Source organism: Haliaeetus leucocephalus, unplaced genomic scaffold (assembly GCF_000737465.1).
Source record: "Haliaeetus leucocephalus isolate CR32 unplaced genomic scaffold, Haliaeetus_leucocephalus-4.0 Scaffold228, whole genome shotgun sequence".
Taxonomy (NCBI): Eukaryota; Metazoa; Chordata; class Aves; order Accipitriformes; family Accipitridae; genus Haliaeetus; species Haliaeetus leucocephalus.
In genome coordinates, this window is record NW_010972664.1 from 250,543 (window position 1) to 274,012 (window position 23,470).

At 38.8% G+C, this 23,470-nt stretch overlaps 1 protein-coding gene across 1 annotated transcript in view; it reads left to right on the forward strand.

The window, feature by feature from the left end:
- The first annotated feature begins 5,590 nt into the window (after positions 1–5,590).
- The window catches only part of TMPRSS15 (transmembrane protease, serine 15), a 159,488-nt gene continuing 141,608 nt past the window's right edge, over positions 5,591–23,470 (forward strand). Inside the window, 4 exon segments of the mRNA XM_010567628.1 lie at positions 5,591–5,658; positions 6,555–6,648; positions 7,487–7,591; positions 13,344–13,357. Of these exon segments, the coding sequence (XP_010565930.1) occupies positions 5,591–5,658; positions 6,555–6,648; positions 7,487–7,591; positions 13,344–13,357 (281 nt within the window).

A 23,470-nucleotide genomic window follows, 5' to 3' on the forward strand; every position in this document is an offset into this window, starting at 1 on the left:
GACAGACATGCAAGTCCATTTTTATCAGCTAATCCTAATAATTCAGAGTGCACTTCAGAGTTTATGCTAGATTTCTTGGTTGTTTTTTTTTCCTAGTTCTATACCTCTTGCAGAAGACCAGGCAAATGGTTTTGTTTTGGTGGTGCTGGGTTGTTTTTTTTTATGGTGTTTGTTATTAAAAGGATGGCATCAAACTACCATTGACATTTTTGAGCTGCAAGATGATTGTATAGGAAGGAAGTGCTCTGCTGGGTTTTTAAAGAAAGAGCCTTGGAGCCAGACCTGTTGTCAAACTGCAGTCTAACATTTCTGTGTCTATGAACCAAGAGAGACAAGCAAGGTAGTTCCTGGTTTCATGTCCTGTATTTTTTATTTGTTAACCCCTGTGTCACTGAATCCTATCAGAGGACATCATTGTGTCAGGTACTGTACAAATAAAGAAAAAAAGATGGGTTTGCCTCTTAAGGTAACTCAGTATGTGGCTTTCTTCATTCTGTAGAAATCACCTACCAATGATTTTTTTTCATGCTTCATGAAGTGACTAGAGTTTTAAAAAACTCTCTCCTTTCACTTGACTGTCTCTTTTCCAAATCCTACCCGAGCCTCCAAATCAGTAGGATCCTGACAATCCTTCATTATCTTTTTCTATAGATGCTGCCCTCATTTTTCCTTTTCTTTGTCCTTGTGTCTTCCCCCTTGAATTACAGTTTCAGAAAGCTCCAGTCCAGTTGAATTTTTGAAGCAATTAATGTACCAGATAATTGAAATACTTTAACACTTAAATAGTTGAAATACCAAATTAATTAAAATACTAAAGTGATTACTTCTTTTCTGTTATTATTTTACCATATGTACCTACCCACCAAGTTTTGATAAATATGTTTCATGAAGTTAGTGTCAGATTGATGTGGAAACATCAGCATTGTTAATGGCAAAACTTTAATTTCTCTGAATTGCAAATAATAGGTTCTTTCACTAAACTACAGCAAATAATGCAAAATACATGCATATTCTTTGTGCACTAGAAGAGATATCACATCATTTGCCTCACTAATAGGACAGTGAACACAACCTGGTTATATATGCCATAGTGTAACACCAAGTCTCTGGGAAAAGTACAGGTAAGGGCAGGAGGATTAGACTGCAATGGCCACAAATATTAGGAATTTAAGATTACTGCCTAGTAATACAGTCATTTCTGAAACTTGAATTTTCCTAGTTTCACACACACACAAGATTGCTCTTTTTTTTCTTTCTTTTTTTTTCTTGATCAGATCTCTCCTATAACTCAAACACTTGTAAGAACTCACTTATCCAGCCTCTGACTGGATAGATATTTGAGATAATCATGCAGATTGTTTTTTTCCAGTAAGTTGTAGAACAGTATAGAAAGGTGCTGCTTCAGACTATTCTAACTGTTCCCACAGAAAACTAAAAATATTATCAGGTAGACTAGGGGTCACAAAGTAAAGGAGAAAGGATAACTTACCTTTTTTAGATGCAAAATTGTTATTAAATCTTGCTGTGCATACAAAGAAAAGAAAATACAGGGAAAGGAAGAGGAAAAATTAGAAAAGAACTGTACAAAACAAGGGTTTCTAACATGCATGCAAAGACTTTTCTTTCTCCCAAGACAGACACACAGGCTGTGTGAATCTTCACAACTGCAGTAGAATTAATGGAGTGATGCATGTTTACCACAAACAAAAACTCTGGCCGAAGAAGCCAAGTGAATATAGTTATTCTTTGAAGAATTAAGTATTTAACAAAGCCATGCAAACCTCTAACTTAATGATATAGGGTAGAGGAGTACAGGCTTGGTATGACAGGTCTCAAAAGTGGAGGCACAGTATGCAGTGTAAAGAGTATAGGCATGAGATGGTAAGAGATGGGGCAGAGACTGGCACTGGAGGACGTGTGACTATAAATGGCCCTCCAATGACCAGTTAAAGAAGTACAGACCTGGAGGTGAGAAAAACTTGTTTTAGGGAACAAAGAGAACAAAAATAAACTGTTTAATGTAAGTAAAAACACTCCATATGAAGTAAGTTTGGATGTTACATGTGGTTGCAGACCGCAGAAGAAAGATCACAGTAAAAAGCATGTTACCAAACATAAAAATAACCCAAAGCTTCTTCCTCACTCTGGGATATGAAAGCATTAACTTCAACCTTATATTCCTCCCAGGGGAAGACTCGAGATGCTTGACATCTCACCACACACATCCATAGACTGAAGCCATTGTCTTTGGGACCCAGGAGGGCAGCGGAAGAGTAAGTGTAAAATCTGAGGAAGGGGCAGATGCCAGGAAGTCTTTGTACAGATATTTTAACTACATTATTGTGATATTTTGTTTCTTACCTCTTCTGTGTAATATTAATGACACAGAAAATCTGAACTAATTCTGTGATCCAATGGTTAAGATTGTGATTACGCTAACAACAAATCCTTGGCTTTATGTTTAAGATGTCTCATTTTTGCCTAAAACAAGACTTTCAGCATAAGAGACAGAATGTTATCAGTTTCCTAGACACAAATTAATGGAAATAGCTACCTTGGAAACAAATTTCCAAGACAAATAGTAGGTTTTCCACCTCTGCAGTGTTTTCAGATCACAACAGTGACCTGAGTACACTCTCAGCAAGTTTGCCAATGACACCAAGCTGTGTGGTGCAGTTGACAGGCCAGAGGGAAGGGATGCCATCCAGAGGGACCTGGACAGGCTTGAGAGGTGAGCCCATGCAAACTTCATGAAGTTCAACAAGGCCAAGTGCAATGTCCTGCCGATGGGTCAGGGCAATCCCAAGCACAAATACAGGCTGGGCAGAGGATGAATTGAGAGCAGCCCTGTGGAGAAGGACTTGGGGGTGTTGGTTGATGAGAAGCTCAACATGACCCAGCAATGTGCACTTGCAGCCCAGAAAGCCAACCATATCCTGGGCTGCATCAAAAGAAGCGTAACGAGCAGTTGAGGGAGGTGACTGTTCCCCTCTACTCTGCTCTCATTACACCCCAGCTGGAGTCCTGCATTCAGCTCTGGGGTCCCCAACATAAGGACATGGACCTGCTCAAGCAAGTCCAGAGGAGGGCCATGAAGATGATCAGAGGGCTGGAGCCCCTCTCCTATGAGGACAGGCTGAGAGAGTTGGGGTTGTTCAGCCTGGAGAAGAGAAGACTCCAGGGAGACCTTACAGCAGCCTTCCCGTACCCAAAGGGGGCCTGCAAGAAAGCCAGAGAGGGACTTTTTACAAGGGCATGTAGTGATAAGACAAGGGGTAATGGCTTTAAACTGAAAGAGGGTAGATTTAGATTAGATGTAAGGAAGAAGTTCTTCACTGTGAGGGTGGTAAGGCACTGGAACAGGTTGCCCAGAGAGGTTGTGGATGTCCCATCCCTGGAAGTGTTCAAGGCCAGATTGGATGTGGCTTTGAGCAGCCTGGTCTAGTGGAAGGTGTCCCTGCCTGTGGCAGGGGGGTTGGAACTACATGATCTTTAAGGTCCCTTCGAACCCAAACCATTCTATGATCCAACAGTGTGCCTTTCCAGAACACATAGTTTCATCAAATGCAGTGTATAAATAAATTAAACATAAGTTATTGCATTCACTACAGAGGTGATTACATAAAATGTAGCAATAATAAATGGGATATCAGACTGTGTGATCTACTGGTCTCATCTGACCTTAAATTCTATGAATTTTACATGGAAATGGTATGTGTTTCCGTAATGGGAATGTCTCCATCTCCTTCTTCCATGAACTGCTGTACTCTCCCAGGCTCCTCTAATGCAATCAGTTCAGCTGGAGTTCTGCTGACTATTCTGGAACTTGATGGCACCGTAAGGCTTTGGGATTTGGTTCATAGATTGTAGTCTTGTAAGAAGAATTTTATAATACCATTAATAGATTTATTTAAAAAAAAAAAAAAGGAAATGAGACTGAAAAAAAATATTTTAAACTGTATTTTTCTCTAGATTTTCCTGGTCTACTTAGAGGTAAATGTAGGTAAAGGGGAAGTGTGTGTAAGCTTAGGTGTTTCTGAAAAAGATTATTATTAGCTGAATTCTCATCCTTTAGAACATTCATTTATTCTCTTATTGGTCAACTTTTTTGCTTTGTTACACGGTTAAAAATCCCATATGCAAAGCAATGATAAACAAGCTGGCACAAGGTTTTGTTGATTTTTTGTGTTTTTTTTTTTCCTTTACAGAGATCTTTTCAGTCTCCATGTTTAGAAAACAGATGGTATTTAATAAGTTAAACTCTAATTGCAATCAAGAGTGAATTATGATCAAATTTAAAATTAAATGATGTTTGTAGAAGCATCCTGATATCTTGTTTTGCAAAAGATTATATTTCTTCCTTGTTAAAATCCTAGCATTAATCAATGATGGTTGAATGTGTATGCTATTAAGTTTTACATTATTTTTTATTTCTCCTCAGCTGAAAACAGTATATTTTGGAATAAGAATTGAGAAAGAGGGTTAATCAAAAAATTGTGCATCTACTGTAAGAGTAGTTTTCATGTGGCTATAAAATTGCATATGGAATTTAGAGGCATTGTTCTGAGATTAGTATCATGATGGTACTAGTTGACACGGGCTCATCTGTTCCCAGTCCAACAGAAGAGGAGCGAATCTGAGTTAACACATTCAATCTAAAAGGGAGTTGCTGACAAAACTATTACGGATAACATCCAAGCTAGTTGTGACACAGAATGAAATTTAGTGTTTGTAGGAAAACTTTGTAGGTCATACTTTCTGTCAGCTACAAGCAGTTGCTTATTTTCCAGAGAATGTCACAAAAATTACTATAAAACTAGAGAATCCTTTGGTCTGTGACCTAGGCTATCTTCTGTCCATAGCTGTTTCAGTCAATTATTTCTAAATCACCTGTGATGGATGTTTTTATCCAGTCTGTGTAGCCTCTGAATATTTCTAGCAGTGGCAATTCTGTGATTTTCTGCTAGAATCTAATTATTTGACTGTCTGTTTTGAAAGTTTATTGGCTATTTCATTCTGTTAAATTGAATCTGGTTTTTTAGCTGCATTTTTTTCTTCTTCTTCTTAACTCCCTTCTGACATTCTGAGCAGCATAGGAAAATGCTATGTAACTGTGAAGATCAGCAAAGGGGAGAGACATAATTGAGGACATGCTTCTTTTTTTCTCATGATATATAAAGGAGGTTTAGAGAGCAGAACATACATGTCAAGTTAATAGAAAGAAGAGAAGTGAGATCAGGCAATGGAGGCAAAACATGTTTGAAAACTTGATGAACAGATAGACAATAGGTAGGATTACACATTAGAAATACTGATCAAATGAAATCTGAGTAATTGTGAATGGAGAGGTTCAAACTGTTAAAATCCATATTTCAGTGTCCCTTTTTGATGAAACATCTTAATTTATAAATCTTAAAAAACACTGCAAGAAAAGAACCTCTTACCCAACTGAAGAATATATTTGGCTGATATCTCCAAGTAATTATTCCTGTTTTAAGGAGCAGGCTGCATAGCTATGTGGGAACATACATTAGTTAAGCTGCCTTGCATAGAAATTCTGTGTGCTTATTAGAAATAGAGTTTTGTAAGGATGTCATTCAAGGATGACTTCCTGTCAACATCCCCAATAAAGACACATGGACGTGTCAACGGACACCTGTGAGTCACACATCTTCTGAATCTGGAAAAACCAAATACGTTAGGAGATGGAAGTGGAGAGGAGACTAGTAACACACAGAGGTGTGGTGGGTTAGCATTGGCCAGCAGCCAGAAGCCCACCTAGCTGCTCACACACTCCCCCTCCTCTAACAAGGACAGGGGGAGAAAATATGATGGACAAGCTCACGGGTTGAGATAAAGACAGGGAGGTCACTTACCAGTTACTGTTATGGGCAAAACAGACTCACCTTGGGGAAAGTTGAATTTATTGCCAATTAAATAGATTTGGGTAGTGAGAAACAAAGAAAAAAAATTAAACAATTCCCTCAAACACTTTTTTCCAGGCTCAACTTCTCTCCTTCATTCCCAACTCCTCTACCTTCTCCCTGCCAAGGGCAAATGGGGAATTGATGGTTGTGGTCTCACAGCTCCTCTCTGCCATTCCTTTGTCCTCACGCTTTTCCCCTTCTCCTGTGTGGGGTCCTCTCCACAGGCTTCAGCCTTTCAGGATAAACCTGCCCCAGTGTGGTCTCTCCAGGGGCTGCAGGGGATCCCTGCTGGGGTGCCTGGAGCACCTCCTCACCCTCTTCTCCCTCTCCCCTCTGTGCCCGCAGGGTTGTTTCTCACACTTTTCCCCTCACAGCCGGGCAGCGTTTTGCCCTTTCTTACACAGGCTTTCCCTGCGGCTCCGCCGTGGTGGCTGCGGGGCTGAGCCGTGCCCTGCAGTGGGTCGGTCGGAGGCGGCTGGAACCGGCTGTGTCCGGCTCGGGGCAGCCCCAGCCTCTCCTCACAGAGGCCGCCCTGCAGCCCCCTGCCAGAGCATGGGCATCTGCATCCAGTGCAAGGAGTTCTAGTTTAACTTTAGGTTAAACCTTTTTTACTCTATCCGTTGGAAGAGGCAGTACAATCAAGGCTTCTGGTGAGCTGACCAGAGAAGCAACACAAAGCAGCAAACCTCCTGGTAGCAGCTTCGCTTCTAGCTCTCAAATGGTAAGTTTAGGTTTTTAATTAAATAATCATAAAGGGTAGGGTGGAATAAAAACATATGAGCAGGTTAACTAAATACAGACAGAAATGAGGAATACCTCTGAGAGAAATGGTGTCCTGTTGGGTGTTCTGACTCCAGAGAGAATGAAGGAAGCTGCTTTGCAACTATTGGAGACATGAGAAATATATTATAGTAACAAAGTAGAAATAATAATGAAATAGGGCTGTTCTATGACTGTTCATTAATTTTTACTGTTGTTATGGACACAGAATAATTACTTTTTAAGATCTTCATATCTTAAATCATCTTTAATTTCAAAGTTATTGATACTTGGTTTTACAGTGAAATTTTCATCTATGTTCTCAAAATCCACATCTTAAAATAAAAATCTCACTTAAAAACATTTTAAAACCCTAGCTACTGTAAAGGAAGTATCTAGGGACTTAACCACCTGTTTTGATAGTCAGAGGCTCCGTTCTTGTGTGGCTGCAGATGCAAGAGTGACTTTGAAGGTAGCTGGCACTGGGGCTGGAATGAAGACAGAGAAATTTTTTTCCATGGTACCCATTGGCTATTACCTCTCTTTCATTTGAGGGCAGGTGGGGACTTTTCTGCTTCGTCAAAGTATGTCAAGAAGACCTACACTTTACATAGTGCGAGAGAAGAGCTGGCCAGTATACTGATGTAAATCTAGTGTACAGTACCTTTCTAGTGGCTGTGAAATAGAAACCTTCCTTTGTTTCAGTCATGATATTTTCCAAATGTTTTGCAACTCTTTTGGGAAGGACAGATTATGAGCTCTACTAACTTCCAGAACTTCTATGAAAATGTGTATTCTAGAGGCAGGAAAAGGCTACTCCTGTTAAAAGACCAGGACTACTTAAAGGTGATGTTGCATTGCCATCTGCTCCACAGTTCTGGTTCCTCTGTGAAATCAGAGGCAAAGTAAACTTGTTCTTTAAATTCTGCTTCACCAGAAGTCTTTTTAGTGACAAGACTTGGAGCTTAAATTGCAAATAGCTCTTTTGCCATTTCTGAAGCTCTAACCCAGTGAATAAGGAACTTGTTTATTCTCCACCTTGTTCACAGTGAAGAGTTTGTTATTCAAAATGAACCCACTTGTAAGACATAAAAATAGTTACTGCTGTGCTCAAGCAAACAGAGGAAGTAAGCACCTGTATTTTTGTGAACCTTTTTCTTAAATTGTATGCTTTACTGTCCACTCATTTACGTTTGTGTAATTGTGCTTTTATTTCAAGAAATCATAGTCTTGAGTCATAGGGCTTGGTATTTTCCAGTAGAAAAGAAGATACGGCTGAAAATTTCAGGTAGGACTCTGTCCAGTTTGAAAACACAAAGTATTCAAAATAAAAACATTTTTACAGGAAAGTGTGGAAATTTTGCAACCTGGAGAATGTTATTGAGGTAGAGAACATTAAGGGAAGAAAAAATTGCTTAATTTTTCATATCCATTCCTGGAAATACCTTAGTTAGTTTTCAATATTCAGAATGCAAACCTTAAAATCTTTACTTTACTTTAAATTGTTAATAGTACACTTCAATCTAGATTGAGAACTTTGTGAATAGAACTACAGAAAATAGATACTAGTGATGTGCTAGGACAAAGTAATGGGAAAAATCTCTGTAGCGGAAGAGAATTATGCTTGATATAAGAATGTTCAGAAAATGACTAGTTACTCAGGAGAACACTGCTCCAAGACATCTATCATGATTATAGAGGGTTTTTTGGTTTTGTTGGTTGGTTTGGGTTTTTTTCAGAAGTAGATTATAATATTCTCAATTACATGGCTTCTCTATAATAAACAGTTAATGGTTGTTATACTAATCAGTGAAATTTTCAGAGATGCATTGCACCTGCTCTTTGTATCAATCTCTTTCCTTAGGGAATATATAGTTATCCAAAACACTAAGAACAGTCTCTGGGTCATGTTTTCTGCAACAGCTAGGCTTAAAAAGTTGATCAAATTATTTTCATTAAAGATGGACCAGGTGTCCTGGTTTCAGCTGGGATAGAGTTAATTGTCTTCCTAGTAGCTAGTACAGTGCTATGTTTTGAGTTCAGTATGCGAAGAATGTTGATAACACTGATGTTTTCAGTTGTTGCTCAGTAGTGTTTAGACTATAGTCAAGGATTTTTCAGCTTCTCATGCCCAGCCAGGGCACAAGAAGTTGGCACAGGACACAACCAGGGCACCTGACCCAAACTGGCCAACAGTGTATTCCATACCATGTGACGTCCCATCTAGTATAGGAACTGGGAAGTGGGGGCAGGGAATCTCTGCTCGGGGACTGTCTGGGTGTTGGTCAGCGGGTGGTGATCAGTTGCCCTGCGCATCATTTGTACATTCCAATCCTTTTATTATTGCTGTTGTCATTTTAGTCGTGTTATCATTATCATTATTAGTTTCTTCTTTTCTGTTCTATTAAACCATTCTTATCTCAACCCAGGAGTTTTGCTTCTTTTCCCGATTTTCTCCCCCATCCTACTGGATGGGGGGGAGTGAGTGAGCGGCTATGTGGTGCTTAGTTGCTGGCTGGGGTTAAACCACGACACCAGGACAGCAAACAATTTCTAATTACTGAGAAAGTTTCAAACATAATCTAGCACTATGGCTGTAATCTTGTGTAATATACATGGTTAAACTTTTTTTTTCCTTACTTGGTCACATGTTAAACTTTTTTTATGCATGCTTTTTAATATTTGTTGAGTCATTATCTTCCATAGTTTTATTTTACTTTTTTTAGCTGATATAGTACAAATGTACTGGTCAGCCATGGAGATACTTTAATTGAAAAAAAAAAAAAAAGTTCACAATAATGCAATCAATACTGGGGTATTGTAAAACTAAGAATTACAAGCTTCAGATTAAAGTTTTTATTTAGATATTTCTGGGGTAAACCTGTTCGTTTCAGAGAAGCACAGGTAAATGGAAAGTAATCACTTAACAGATCTATTAAAAAAAAAAAAAAAAGTACCGAAATGTTTCATGGATTAAAAAACAGTCCGGGGAAAGAAACATAAGAGAGAAGAAAGACACTGTACATGCAGATATCTTCTCTGTACATGCAAATATGTTCTTCTGAACCATTCTGAACTTCTCTGTAAATCAAAAAATATAAGTCTGAGTAAACTGAATGAAAATACGTATCATGGCTTGTTTCAATATTTCAGTCCCTCTGAAGCTGTTTCTGCTGTCTAAAGAGGACTACAGAATGTATCACAATTTAATTTTCATGACTGCTGGACAGAGTACCTCATGATTCCCATCTCTTTTCCAGCCATTTGAATCTGTGTGGTATGTTATGAGAATTATATAACCATGACATAACCCAGTGTCACATAAAATAAGATTATACTGGAACTCAAATAGTTTATCTCATCTACAGTCTTCCCTGTTTGGGGCTCATCAGTCTCATAAGCAGGCCTCGATGGACATCCCTCAGAGATAGCTGAGCTCAGGTAAATCACCACAGGCTGCAATGTTGCTGCCTGAGGTATATCGACAGTCACTTGTGTGGGAGATTGTTGCAGTTTAGATGAACAGAGATTGACATGAAGCTAGCACTTTAATAAATGAATGCAGAAACACTTGCTTTTGATAAGAAATATTGTGGGTTTTCATTATGTGAAACTCTTGCTGCTTCAGTTTCTGCCTTGATTCATGGCTGAAGCAAACCTGAGAACAGGAGGCATTCCCAGAGAAAGTGATTCCCAATCCAAGCTGTAAAGGCTCGGCAGTTCCTCAAAATATTACAGCTAGGATTTTCCTAACTGATCACTTCTCTGTTAGGATTCTCAATATGAACTAAGTAAACTTGGTCTTTAGCAGGAAATAAATATGCATACCTGAAGAACTCTCCCTCTTTGAGCCAGCTGTTGATCAGAATCAGCTTTGGAAAAGCCTGTTCTAAAACTCCTTTAAACAAAATTCCAAAGATGAAAACCGAAATCCGGTAGCTGTGATTTTTCTCCTATTTATTGGGTTGAAACTCAGTCTCAGAATACTAATAAACTTTACAAAAGGAATTTTTCAATAAACTACATACGACAGTAACAAGCATGCATCTTGCTGATAAAATCTTGTAACAAGTTGCATTACATAGATCTATTTATTATTTATTGCTTTGGAAGCCGTTCTTCTAGAGAAGATCACTAACAGCTGGCTGTATTAATGTGTGCATATTAGTTGCTGTTAATGGTGTCAATGATGTATAGCCTCGTCTTTTTTGATTTTTCTGACAAACTATATAATTATGGCCTCAGTTTCCATTACAATCTTAACAGAATAATGATCAGAACACAAGTCAATAGCAGTACAAGTAATACTAAAACCAGCAGTTTCTCACAGTTGAGCTGCTGATAAACTTATTAACTTAGTCTAATGTTTGATTCTGCAGCCACCAGATTGTGGCTCCAAGGCTATTCAAATGCAACCTTAAACTGAGGTTCCTACATATCACCAGCAATGGGACTGCAGTGCAAGGTTTTCTGGGCAATCTCAATTATCAGTTATTGGCCAAAGTTATTGGCCAATCTGTACTACTAAAGGTGACTTTGCTAGGTTGTCTTGAGACCAAGCTCAGCCCCATCTTGCTGTGCTTGGATGCTGGAGCCTTTGTTGTCTACTGGCCTAGAGTTCCCACTTGGGGAACTCCTTCCTCATCTGGGAGTTTGGAGCCTTCTTTTTGTGACTTTTCCTAGACATTCTAATTTTTTGTTTGGTTTTATATGAAGCTCAGGGATAAGAGACTCTGGCTAGTAAGGTATTGTTCAGAAAGGTTGTATAAGAAACCCAGTATGACTGATACTGCAAAGCATGCATGTTTTGCAGGTCTAAAATTTTTCACAGTGCAAACATACTGTCAAACAAGGACAAAACTCTCAGTCTTTATATTTCATAAATCTGTTATAGCTTCAGCATTATAAAATAACAACCCTATGCAAATGAAAAAAAAAAACATGCAAACTTAGTTGTTTTAGCCATTCACCGAAGTCTAATTTATTTATGTGCAGATGCAGGGTGTGATTAGGCTGCAGGCAGAGGTTCCTAGACACATCTAGCATTTTCTGTTTCAGAATTATATCTTAAAAGTAGATATTTTGAATATATGCTTATATGCAATTCTAAGATCCATTCAGCACATAGTCTTTCTGTCTGTGTCCTTATCATATGAATTCCAACTGGCCAGGGATTACTCATGTTAAATAGTCTATAAAAAAGTCTATGATGTAAGTCAGACTCCTGGAACATTTATAAGGCAGCAGGTAAGTTTTATGTCCAGGGTGATAAAATAAATCTGTTTGCTGGAATATCTCTTATTATTTTATTCAGATGTAATTCTAGTCTACTTCTGCAGAATATTCCCAATAGCATAGAGCTGATGTTAGAGCCAGTTCTTAAAATCTTATTTCTCCCACCTGAACTAACAGCAAACTAGCCATAACTAAGGCATACTCAGTAGAGCGAAACTGCATGGGAAAACAAAATAACTTTATAATATTTTCTTTTATATTACAAATTAAAGCTAAGATAACTGGAGTATATTTTCTTTTTTATTCAACTGCTCAGTAACAGCAACTAATGGTATATGTTTATGTACGTGTGCATACGTTCTCCCTCAAAACTCACAAGCAAATTTTCTAAAAATGTTCACTTGTACATAATTCAGGAATTATTTCCTCTACTGCTAAAGTTACTGACTGAAACTTCAGCGTCAGCACTACACAGGAGACTAAGCCTATGATCATGACAATCCATTTCAGTCTAAGACTCTCTAGCTTGTCTGGCACTGATATGCCATCACTGTTGTATTGTGCGTGCATCAGCATCTTTGAGTTGACTGATACTATAACACCAGCTCAGAAACTAGCACTGTACACATTTACTGTATTATGCTTTAAAGACTTTAGCTGTTGGTGGATTTCTGTAAAATGCTGATAGAGTCAACACTGATACTGTCTTACATTGTTAGAAATGGCTCAGACAGCATATTTAAATCCAATGATACAACTCTGTTGAAGCTGTCCTGGTTTTGGCTAGGATAGAGTTATTATCTTTCTAGTAGCTGGTATAGCGTTATGTCTTGGATTCAGTATGAGAATAATGTTGATAAAACACTGATGTTTTCAGTTGTTGCTACGTAATGTCTATACTAAGTCAAGGATTTTTCAGCTTCTCATGCCCAGCCAGCAAGAAGGCTGGAGGGGTACAAGAAGTTGGGAGGGGACACAGCCAGGACAGCTGACCCAAACGGGCCAACGGGGTATTCCATACCATGTGATGTCATGTCTAGTATATAAACTGGGGGGAGTTGGCTGGGGCAGATTGATACTCGGGAACTAACTGGGCATCAGTCAGCAGGTGGTGAGCAATTGCGTTGTGCATCACTTGTTTTGTATCTTCCAATCCTTTTATTAGTATTGTCATTTTATTATTATCATTATTAGTTTCTTCCTTTCTGTTCTATTAAACTATTCTTATCTCAACCCACAAGTTTTACCTTTTTCCTTCTGATTTTCTCCCCCATCCCACTAGGTGGGGGGGGGGGGGGTGAGTGAGCGGCTGCATGGTGCTTAGTTGCTGGCTGGGGTTAAACCAGGACAGTAGCCTAGGAACATTCTTTTTATCGAATCACAGTTTTACGTTTCTTTCCATTCTTTCCTCTTCTTTTTCAGGTCTATGTGACTTGGTTTGTTTTATCCTCAGAACCCACCTCTTCCCTCTTGGTATTCTAGACTATATTAAATTTGGAGTTACTGGTACAACTTCCCTATAATAAAGTACCATTGGAAATCTCGTACCTGGGGATCTAATTAGAAAAATTTGAGAAGCATTAAAACCAGCCAAATATTTCAGCTCTTCCAAGTCACAGCAAGATTAATTTTCCAAGATCTATTACTAAACGGCTATTAAATGGTTCCTTGTGCTGCTGAAGCTTGGTCATGTGACAAGCTTAATAGTCTGCTGGAAGCAGTTGGGTGTTATTCCAAGTCCCTGCTCATCAGATAAATATATTTGTCCGTGTATGTCCGTGTATGTCCTTTTCCAAAGACTGAATAACAATAAAGAAATGCGAAGAGGGGCTGTTAGATGCTGGGTCACCTAATCCCTTTCTGTAAAGGGATATTTCATTCAAGTCTGGAAGGCAATTTATCTTCAGAAATTATGTTCGGGTGTTATTTGGTATGTGTTCAAGATGATTTAGGCTTACCCTTTTCATAACTATTCACTAGTGGAGTCTGAAGCTCTATATTCTTGGCAACAGCAGTTGCAGTTTGCCTTGGCTTGCAGATTTCTTTACTTATTTTCCCTTCTGCTTGCTATTATCTCACATCACTTTTATTCAAAGTCGTCTCAGATAAGCTATCAGCAGGTACCAGGGCCATGTAGGAAACATGACCTGCCTACAAATTACATCTCATCCTGTGTAGATGTATTCTTTTGACACCATGGGGTACATAGAGTAAGACCTTTCTATTTACCTTAGGGACCAGCAACGCCTGCTGAGAAAACAAGTGTAAAGAAATTAAAGGATTCAAATACTTTGTAGAAATGCCTCATGCCCAGTTTGAAGCCAGGGAATCTTTAATGCTGTAGGCATGACAAATCTCTTCCACCATCACAGTGCTCTAGCAGTGTACATCTAACCTTGGGTGATGGGGCTTAGGCTAAATTAATTCTCTCCCTTCAAAATTACTAACCCAGATTCAGGGGAAAAGCCTAGCTGTTCCTTAGCAGACAGGAGTGAGGGCATAGGGTCTGTCTTGCAGGGTGAAGGCTGTAAAGTAGAGAGGATCCCATTCAGAATTTCCCCCTGGTATCTACTGAGGGCTGTGGGAACAAGGCCCAGGGCCACCAGGGCAATGTGGGATGGGATGGGGTCAGGGTCTGGGTGGTGCCCAGCTCAGTGGGGCCCAGGGCTGCTGTGGGGCCAGGCCCAAGGCCTGGGCTGGCAGCAGCCGCAAGAAGGCCTCTCCCTGCCTGCCCATCCCCTCTCAGCCACCCTTTCAAGACCTCCTGAAGCCTGGGGCCTTTTTGCTGCAGGAAACCCCCATCGTGCCCCAGGCAGCACCTCCTGCTGCTGAGGTGCTGCCCTGCCCAGCAGCCCATGAGCAGGCCTGTACTCATCGAGAGATGGCTTTCTCCTAGGTGTGTCCCCATCCATCCCAGAGCTGGCAGGTGGTGCCGGGCTGCGGAACTCCCATGGTCCTCCGGACCTAAGCTGCTATGGGAAAGGAGAGAGGGGGGCTGGAGCGCAATCAAAACAGAACAGGAATGACCAACCTCTGGCATTCCTAGATGCAAAGCTTTCTGCCAGGACAAGTGACTGAACCTAAAACCTTCAAATTTTCCAAATAACGAGCTCGTAGCTGAGCTATTTTATGCGTATTGTGGGGCTGCTTGTTCTCATATTGGCTGAGTTTGTGGTATCAGTTCCTTCATTATTTTGCATGCATTTTCTTGAATAGTGTTTCAGTTTGCTAGCAACCCTTTCCTAAGCATGTGGTTTCCTTGATGAGTTGCTTATGTGTGTTCTGATAGAGACTCCTGCCTCTTTTTTACATTTGTGGAATCAACAATGAATTGGAAATATTCATGAGAATGCATTTCCTTGACAAGCTTTTATTCTCTTCAGATGAGTGGCTCACTGTCCTGTATCCAAAAGAAGTCTCATTTCTCTCAGAAAAAGAAAGTCTTCGAAGTCCAGAGTACTGTATCTGGAATTTATACTGGAATCTACAGTACCTGTCTCTTTTTTGCAGTCATGTGCAAGAGTTATTTAAGGAAAGGGTTTTTTTCCCATGAGGCATTACGATGCCTGTGGCACTGCTCTTTGCAAGCAGCAATGTTAAATGAAAGAGTATTCTGTCCAAACCCATTTATTTACTCAATGGAGATGACCTATAATGGGAGAGTATCTTTTATTAGACTTTTTAAAAAACAAATAAATTTGAAAGTGATGTATCTTTTGTATCAGTGACTACAGATTTGGAGAAAATGTCGTGTATAATCTGGGTCAAATAATTTTTTTTCCTTCTCCAAACCTGCTGTGTTCACACACAGATAAAACCTCTGTAAATTATTCCATATTCTCTAGGCAGTGTAAGCATTATTGTTTCTTCAGATTTCTCTACAACTAGTGTAACATCTTTGACTTCAGTGGATTTACCATTAATTTATATAGGTTAATTTAAATTGGAAACAGTCTTACAAGTAATGTGTAAATTTTTTAATAACAGGGGTTTTTCTTTTTTCTTCAGAAAAAGTTCCCTCTTATAGTGTCACTTTAAGAATCAGTGGAATTTGATGGGGTATACAAAATTGATTTGCCATGGTGTATACATTACAATGATTTATTATAACTTTATAATACTACTGACTCCAGTATATTCTAATGCATATTGTCTTTTTTCTCTTTTTTTACAGCCATTAAAATAGGTTGGGTTTGGTTTTGTTTTTCCAGAAAGTGCATCACTTTATCATAGCAATAATAAAATTTAGGACAGAATGTGATATTTCACATAGTTATACAAATCTGGAACAATCCTACTGAGATGATGAAATTGCCTGAGATTAACAGAAATTTAAATCTTGATTTGTTCTAGATTTACAATAGTGAAGCTGAGATTACTTTTTAATTTAAAAAAATAAGGAATTTACTTTAGTCAGGTGTGTGATACATTTTGATGACTGATCTAGTTATGCATACAATTCCTACTAAAAAAATCCACATGTACCTAGGATGATTTTAAACTCCCTTCTGGGTTAAGACTACCATTGATTAAAATTTTTTAGAAAATATTTGCATAAACTTCCGCTAGCAGTACACAAGAGTACTTTTTTCATGAGCCAAGCTGATGAAAAGGCATGGCACAAAGTTGAACTAAATATACCTAGCATTTATATGGGTTTATTAGCATATTAACTCAAACGTAGTGAACACTAACCACATCCACGTAACAATCAGTCAAGTCAAAGACTAGGCAGAATGGATAATTCACCTGTTTGAAGCAAGGCAGGTGGAGACTGGATCCAGGAAACTTAAATCCTTTCACTATATATATTAAGTATTTAAAAAGAACTGCATGGAGCCCCATGGCAACTTTGCTTTTCAGTTTTCAACATCACATATTTCAGAATGTGACACTGAACTCTAGTTTAACTGAAGGCATCTATTTAGCTTTTATTTCTGTATATCACTATCAATTTCAGTTGACTCAAACCTCACCCATGTTGGAAAATAGTTTGCCCCAAGAGTGTCTATGGTTTAAGAATCCAAACCATTTTCAGAATATCTCCTACAACTGAAAGCTGATCAGACAAATCGATCATCGCTGAAAATTTTTTGTTCTCTCTAAACTAATTGTGAACTTGTTTTACCAGTCTGACTTCTTTGCAGAAACAAGCAAGCCACTCTGACCTACCTTGTGCAAAAAAAAGTTACATTTTATAGGGTCCCTACTATCATTTTCTTTACTTTCTCTAACAAAATTATGCGAACTAGAAATACACTACAGCTTAAAATAAAATCATAGTGAATAAAAAAAAAGCTTTTTTTTTTTTTTTTCATTTAGCAGGCTACTACTGGAAGCCTGAGTTGCTTGATGAAGATTTTTACTGAATATTTCTGCACCCAATATTGTCTATATACTGTTTAGCAGCTGTCCAAAGCAGACACGTATATGGTTTTGATAGACCTGATTAAGATCTCAGCACAGTATAAATCTAGGGACAATTTGATTAAACTTGATGGCATGTCATTTGTGTAGAGCAGACAAAATGCTAATTACTAGATGTTATAATGTACCAAGTTAATTTTAGGTATTGTTACTGTTACTATTGTTTTGTTTGGGTTTTGTCCTCAGAAACAGTGTATTCAAATCAAATTATCTTGGTTCTAAAGCATAAGTTATTGCAATACTACTATTGTAAATGATGCTTAGTCTGTAATTGAATGGCTAATATCGTTCTTCTGGATTTCTCCATCTTTTTCTCCCAAGTGACTGTTCAGCAATAGAATAATAAGTACCAGATGTCTTAACAGCAGGCCTTGAATGAGATGTGTCAGCTAAGCCCAGCTAAAACCAATGCTTTAGTATCAGTGCACCTTGACATTGTAGTCAGGAATCTTTGTGTTGCACGTAGTACTGTATTTTCATTTCTTTTTGTATGAAAACATATCATGTCTAATATCTGATATTTGCATTTTCTTTTAAAATATAAGACTGAGGAAGTTAGTTGCAACAAAAAGTCAGTTGATTCTTTGCCTGATTGATGTGAATTATGTAAGCTAAGTAAACTCTTAGGTTTTTGTATTTTACCCTTAAGTCTGTAGGTGAGCATACCTATTTAAATCTTTTTGGAAAGGCCTGTAATGAAAGTAGAAGCATTTTTTTAATCCATCTAGTTTGAGTTTTACTTGTTGTTAATGATATAACTTGTTAGACACTTGTTTTTACACACATACAGTACCTCACTAATCTGTTATTTACATTATGCCACTTAATTATACTTAATTTTGGAAAACATTTTTTCTTAAGATTTCTTTTTTTGTTGTTGTTGTAACCCAAAAATCACTTACAATCTGCAGTGACCAATGAATGTATAGGAAAAATCTTTTTTCCTTTCATGGTTACATAATACCAGAATTACAGAAGTCTGGAACTTATGAAGCAAGGAAAAAAAAAAAGCTTCCAATTTTGCTCAACATTTGGAAACTGAGGATAGGACCTAGTGATACGGTGTGATCTACTGCTCAAGAAGGCTGGGCAAGTGCAAAGTATACTAGGTTAGCAACTACTTCTCAGCTCTTCCATTTATCATTTAAATCTATCCTTCTTCAACTTTGAAATCTATCAAACAAATATGCTTAGGATATTTCCTGCTTGGTATGTTCTATATGTGGCAAAGACAGACTTCTGCACCCAGAGTGCACTATCCCTTCCAGTAAGATAAGCTGGGAACATGACTGGCTGGGCAGCTGCTCTAGCTGAAAGCTGAAACCTGGAGGTCCTGGTAGATGGCCAGCTGAGCAGGAATCAGTAGTGCACTCTGTCAGCATCCCGGGCTGCACCAACAGGAGCATGGCTGCTAGATTGAGGGAAGTGATTATTTCCCTTACTCAGTTCTTTTTAAACCACATCAGTATTACTGAGTCCAGTTTTTCCCCTCACCCCTCTAAGTACAAGACAGATATCAACAAACTGGAGTAAGGTCAGGGGAGGACAACCAAGCTGGTCAGGGCTGGAGCACTTGCCCTGTGAAGAGAGGCTGAGGAACCAGAACTCTACTTGGATATGTATATGTGTGTGCGCGCGCGTGTGTGCGTGTGTGTGTGCGTGAGTGTAACATAAGAGCTGCCTGCCCATATCATGGTCATGAAGAGGATGGAGCCAAGCTCCTCACAGCAGTGCATGGTGGGACAATAAAGGGCATAAACTGAAACAGGGAAGATTCAGAGTGGATATAAGGAGAAAACTTTTCCCCATGAGGACAAACACTGGAGCAGGCTGCAGCAGAGAGGTGCAGTCTTCCTCAACAGAGACTTTCAAGATTCAGCTTGACAAGGCCCTGGGCAACCTGGTCTGAAGTCAAAGGTGGCCCTGCCTTGAACAGAAGGATGGAATAGAGGCATAACAGAGATCCCTTCCAACCTAAATGGTTCTGTTTCTACATTGTTTAAAAACAAGTCAGGTACAAACTCCTACAACAGTTACCTGTAGCAAGCTGATTGTTGCATTTACATATTATTCCTTCTGCCTTACTTCTCACTCAATCAGATGAATATAGTACCAGGGTGTTGTTTGTTCTTTATTGACTGACTTTCTAAAAACACACAACTATGTAAAATGACATTTTCTTTATTTTATTTTGTCATCTCTGTTCATCATGTTCTTATGATATTACAGATATTGATGTATTCCTCTTAAATCTTCAGAGAACCTTAAAGATTCTGCCCTTTTATGGACAATGGTTCAGAAGCAGCAAAGTGAGGGGGTTTTGTTTTGCTTTGATTTGATTTTTTTACAAGGCAATCTGACTTTGTTGTGATTTAGAACCACAAAAATCAAGGGAGTTATCTTGTGCTCTTTTTCAGTGACCCTTGAGATGTATGGAACCATGGTGATGAATTGCAGAGATACAGAGAAAACTCAACAAACAAGGTATTTTTGGAGATCTCTACCTTTTTACAGGGTAAAAATTTTCTGAACTCCTAAAGGGATACCAAAAGCCCTGGAAAATTCATGTTATGCTTTTGAAATTTGTTTTTCCTGACCTTTCTACTTTAGACATGGCTGGTTGCTTGAATTGAATATGGAATATTTTACCTTGATACCTCACCTTTTATCTTTAAGGTATTACAGAGCTCTTCATAAAGCTGTAAATTAAATACTGTTAGTGCACTAGACGTGTAAGTAAATGTATCAGCAGATGTGCACTCAGCCATGGCTTATGCTCAGCTATGCAGTTTAGAATTTCTTTTACTAAGAAGAATGCTGGCAGGGATTCCTAATCCATGCCCTAACCTTTGAGGGGAGTGCTTCCTACTACTACCTGAACAGATCAGATTTTAGAGACAGGCAGAGGCTGTCTTATTCCAAATCTACCCCTGAAGTGTAAAGTATGACTCCACAACTCTGTCTTGGTGACTGAGATGCACATCCAACTGTCCATCAGACTGAATGGCAATGTAAAAATACATTCCTACTGTTGACACAAGCAGGAAAAAATTAAGAACCTTGCACTTCCGTTGTTTTCAGACTATGCTGAAGTTGCAAGCACATGTCGCCCCCCCCAGTCTGTTTTGAAAATAATATAGTGTTTTAACCACCTGAAGAGACTAGGTCTAGAAATTAAAGCTCTGACCCAGACTTAACTTGTATAACTTGTATCATTCCACCCTCAAAGTAAAAAAAAAAAACAAACCAACAACAAAAAACAAAACCAAACTTATTTTTTTCTGATCAGCTGAATCTCTCTCTGGAGATGTGGTTTTTTTCTCCATAGAGTAGAGGGTGAAACCAGAACAACTAGCTTCTAACTTAATGGTTTAACTTAATTGAGATAAATTTGGACCAGAGATATTGATTGACTAGGTTGCTGCTTTAACCTGACCTATTTCCGTTATCTTCTAATCTCGAAAGAAACATTTCCTTTATCAATTAATCCTCAGGGATAGCAGTGGGCATCTAGTTTTGGTCTATGACACAGTTAAGAGCAGCCTCTGGAATCTCTAAACATTACTGATGAAAATTTTTGTTTATAGGCAGTGTGACCTAGTCACATCCTTTCTTGCATCTCATATGGTTGTGATGCTGTAAGAGCCATTACAGTTTAGAGATGTCTGTAGTGAATGGCCTGTGTGGGTTTTTTGATCATTCTTATCATCCCTTTCATTGTGACTGTGGAGAACACCCTATCAGATAAGCTTGGGAACCTAGCAGATCCCTCCTCCTTTGTCTCCCAGACCTCCTACAGTGGGCTCTAGGGACCAGGTTCCTCCTAGTCTGGCTCAGTCCCTGGTCTCTCCAATAGCAAGGCTGAGCACACATTCCTGACAGGGAGTTTATGCTATATACAATATACAAATATACATGGACGGCCACATAAATAAGACACACAGAGCACTCACAGGAGCAGTGACAGCACCAATTGTCTCCTTATGACCCTTTTTCTGACTGGTCAGGATGGATTTCTACTAGTAAAAGTAAATGTGTATGTGCGTATATGTAGAAGAGGGACCTCACCAGCAGTGGGGCTCAGTCTGCCCTATCACTGGCCCCTGGATCCCAGTGTCTCCAGTTGCTGGCACCTGCACATACAAACCTCTGTAGCCACAGCCCCAGTGCAATTGCTGGTAGAGACACCCCGACCCATGCCCCTCTCTCACGCACACACGCACACAAGGACTCCCCTTATCCCGATATCTGACTGCCTGTGCTCTTTTCTGTAGAGATACACAGGTGCTCTCACAACTCAGAGCTGTCATTTGGAGACCTATATATCCCATTGGCTCCCAGACCACTACACCTGCTTGCCAGCTCATCTGGCTTGATCTTTACTAGTCATCACACACTTACACACCCACGTTCACTCCAGTTACTGGCACCACAGACCCCCGTACACACAGATACACATGAAGCAGAGATCCCCTTGCTGGAAAATAGGTGAAGGTGGAGTTTAATAAGGAAATAGGACAGACTGCAGTGATCAGGTGCTAGGCATGGCCAGAAAGGCATACTAACCAGCAAGCTCTTTACACACGACCACCCTTTTTATCCCCTTACTCCTCTGTTTTCCTGCACTTGTACCTCCTCAAAACACCTAAGTCCATCCCTTTCCCAACTTTGGTTCCTTCCTGAAACATCCCATAAATCATGCGCGATCTCAAAATGCTCTTCCCCTGCATCCCATGGAGGTGATGGGTTTTTGCTGGGACAGCGCTGAGAGGGTGCTGGTTCCTCCAGAATCTGCAATTTGAGTTCCCACCTGCTATTGTGTGTCTCTGCTTTTCTGGGTTTGTGGCAATGGACCTTTAATGAGCTGGTGTCACTCCTGTGATGTGCCTTGGGGCAGCTGAGGCAGATTATTAATCAAGTTACTCCTGCCATTGTTCCTCTGTGCTTTCTTTGTGTGCAGATGATTTTCCTATCACTGAAGCTAAACTAACCTTACAGTGCAGTACTTGCCAGATAGGAACTCCAAATACCATATTCCATTGGCAATTATATGCCACCAAGCAGTTAGACACCTAATTGTATTCATTTTGATGATTTGGAAAATTAGAAATGTTCATAAATTGATAATCTAGTGTTGTGGGAAATAGAAAATTTTGATGATGAAAGAAGTGAGATTTCACCCATTTCACTTGAAAGTGTTCATGATTTCCATCAATACATATTTGCACTACAATAGCATGAACACTATCAGTATTTGTTACTAAAATTATTAATGAGAGTAATATTTTTGAGCAAAATATACTTGTATTTAAAGATATGTTCTCAGTATCACTGAAAGCATGCAAGGAAACGCTGTTGTCTAGAGGAGAATAAAAGAAAACTACAAGAGATGTATAGACAAAGTAAAACCAAAAATATAACTTGATTTAAACTGGGAAATGAACTTCTAGTCATACTATTTAACATTTGAAGATAAAGCCTCTACAAAGCAGGAGCATGCGCACCACACATTTTTCAAAGTGACCAATTTTTTCTGAGTCTAGATTGCTTATTTGTTCATATTCCTTATCATAGATATACTTTTGAGCCTATCATTGTGTTTTCATTTAAAAAAATAAAAAGGTAAAGCAAACAAAAAAATCCAAAACTTGCATGAAGGTCTCATAGTAATAAAGGCACCTGTTATTTATATATATAAACAACAGAGCAAAATTGTTAAGAAAAAATTATGAAACTGATAGCATACTGTGTGATGCTACTTCTTCATACCTTGCAAAACTGAATTTTTCACTCTGTTGTTATGCATAGTCTCATATACACCTGAATGACTTCAGATGTCAGATGATGTCACATGTCACCCACAGAAGAATAACTAGGAGACTGTACTTCAGGTTACACAATCACCTCTTCATGTAAACTTTTATTTTATCTCTGTATTATTGATTAATGACAGTTTTACATTTATCTTTACATAAAAAAGTGTTCCTTAAGCATTTTTTGAATGTGCAAGACAGTTGAACAATGTGTTTTACATATGTATTTGATTTAAAATAAATATTTCTCTCAAATAATGATGCAGTTGTCATCTTCTGACTTGCTTTAGGCTTTCCAGCTTTATTCAG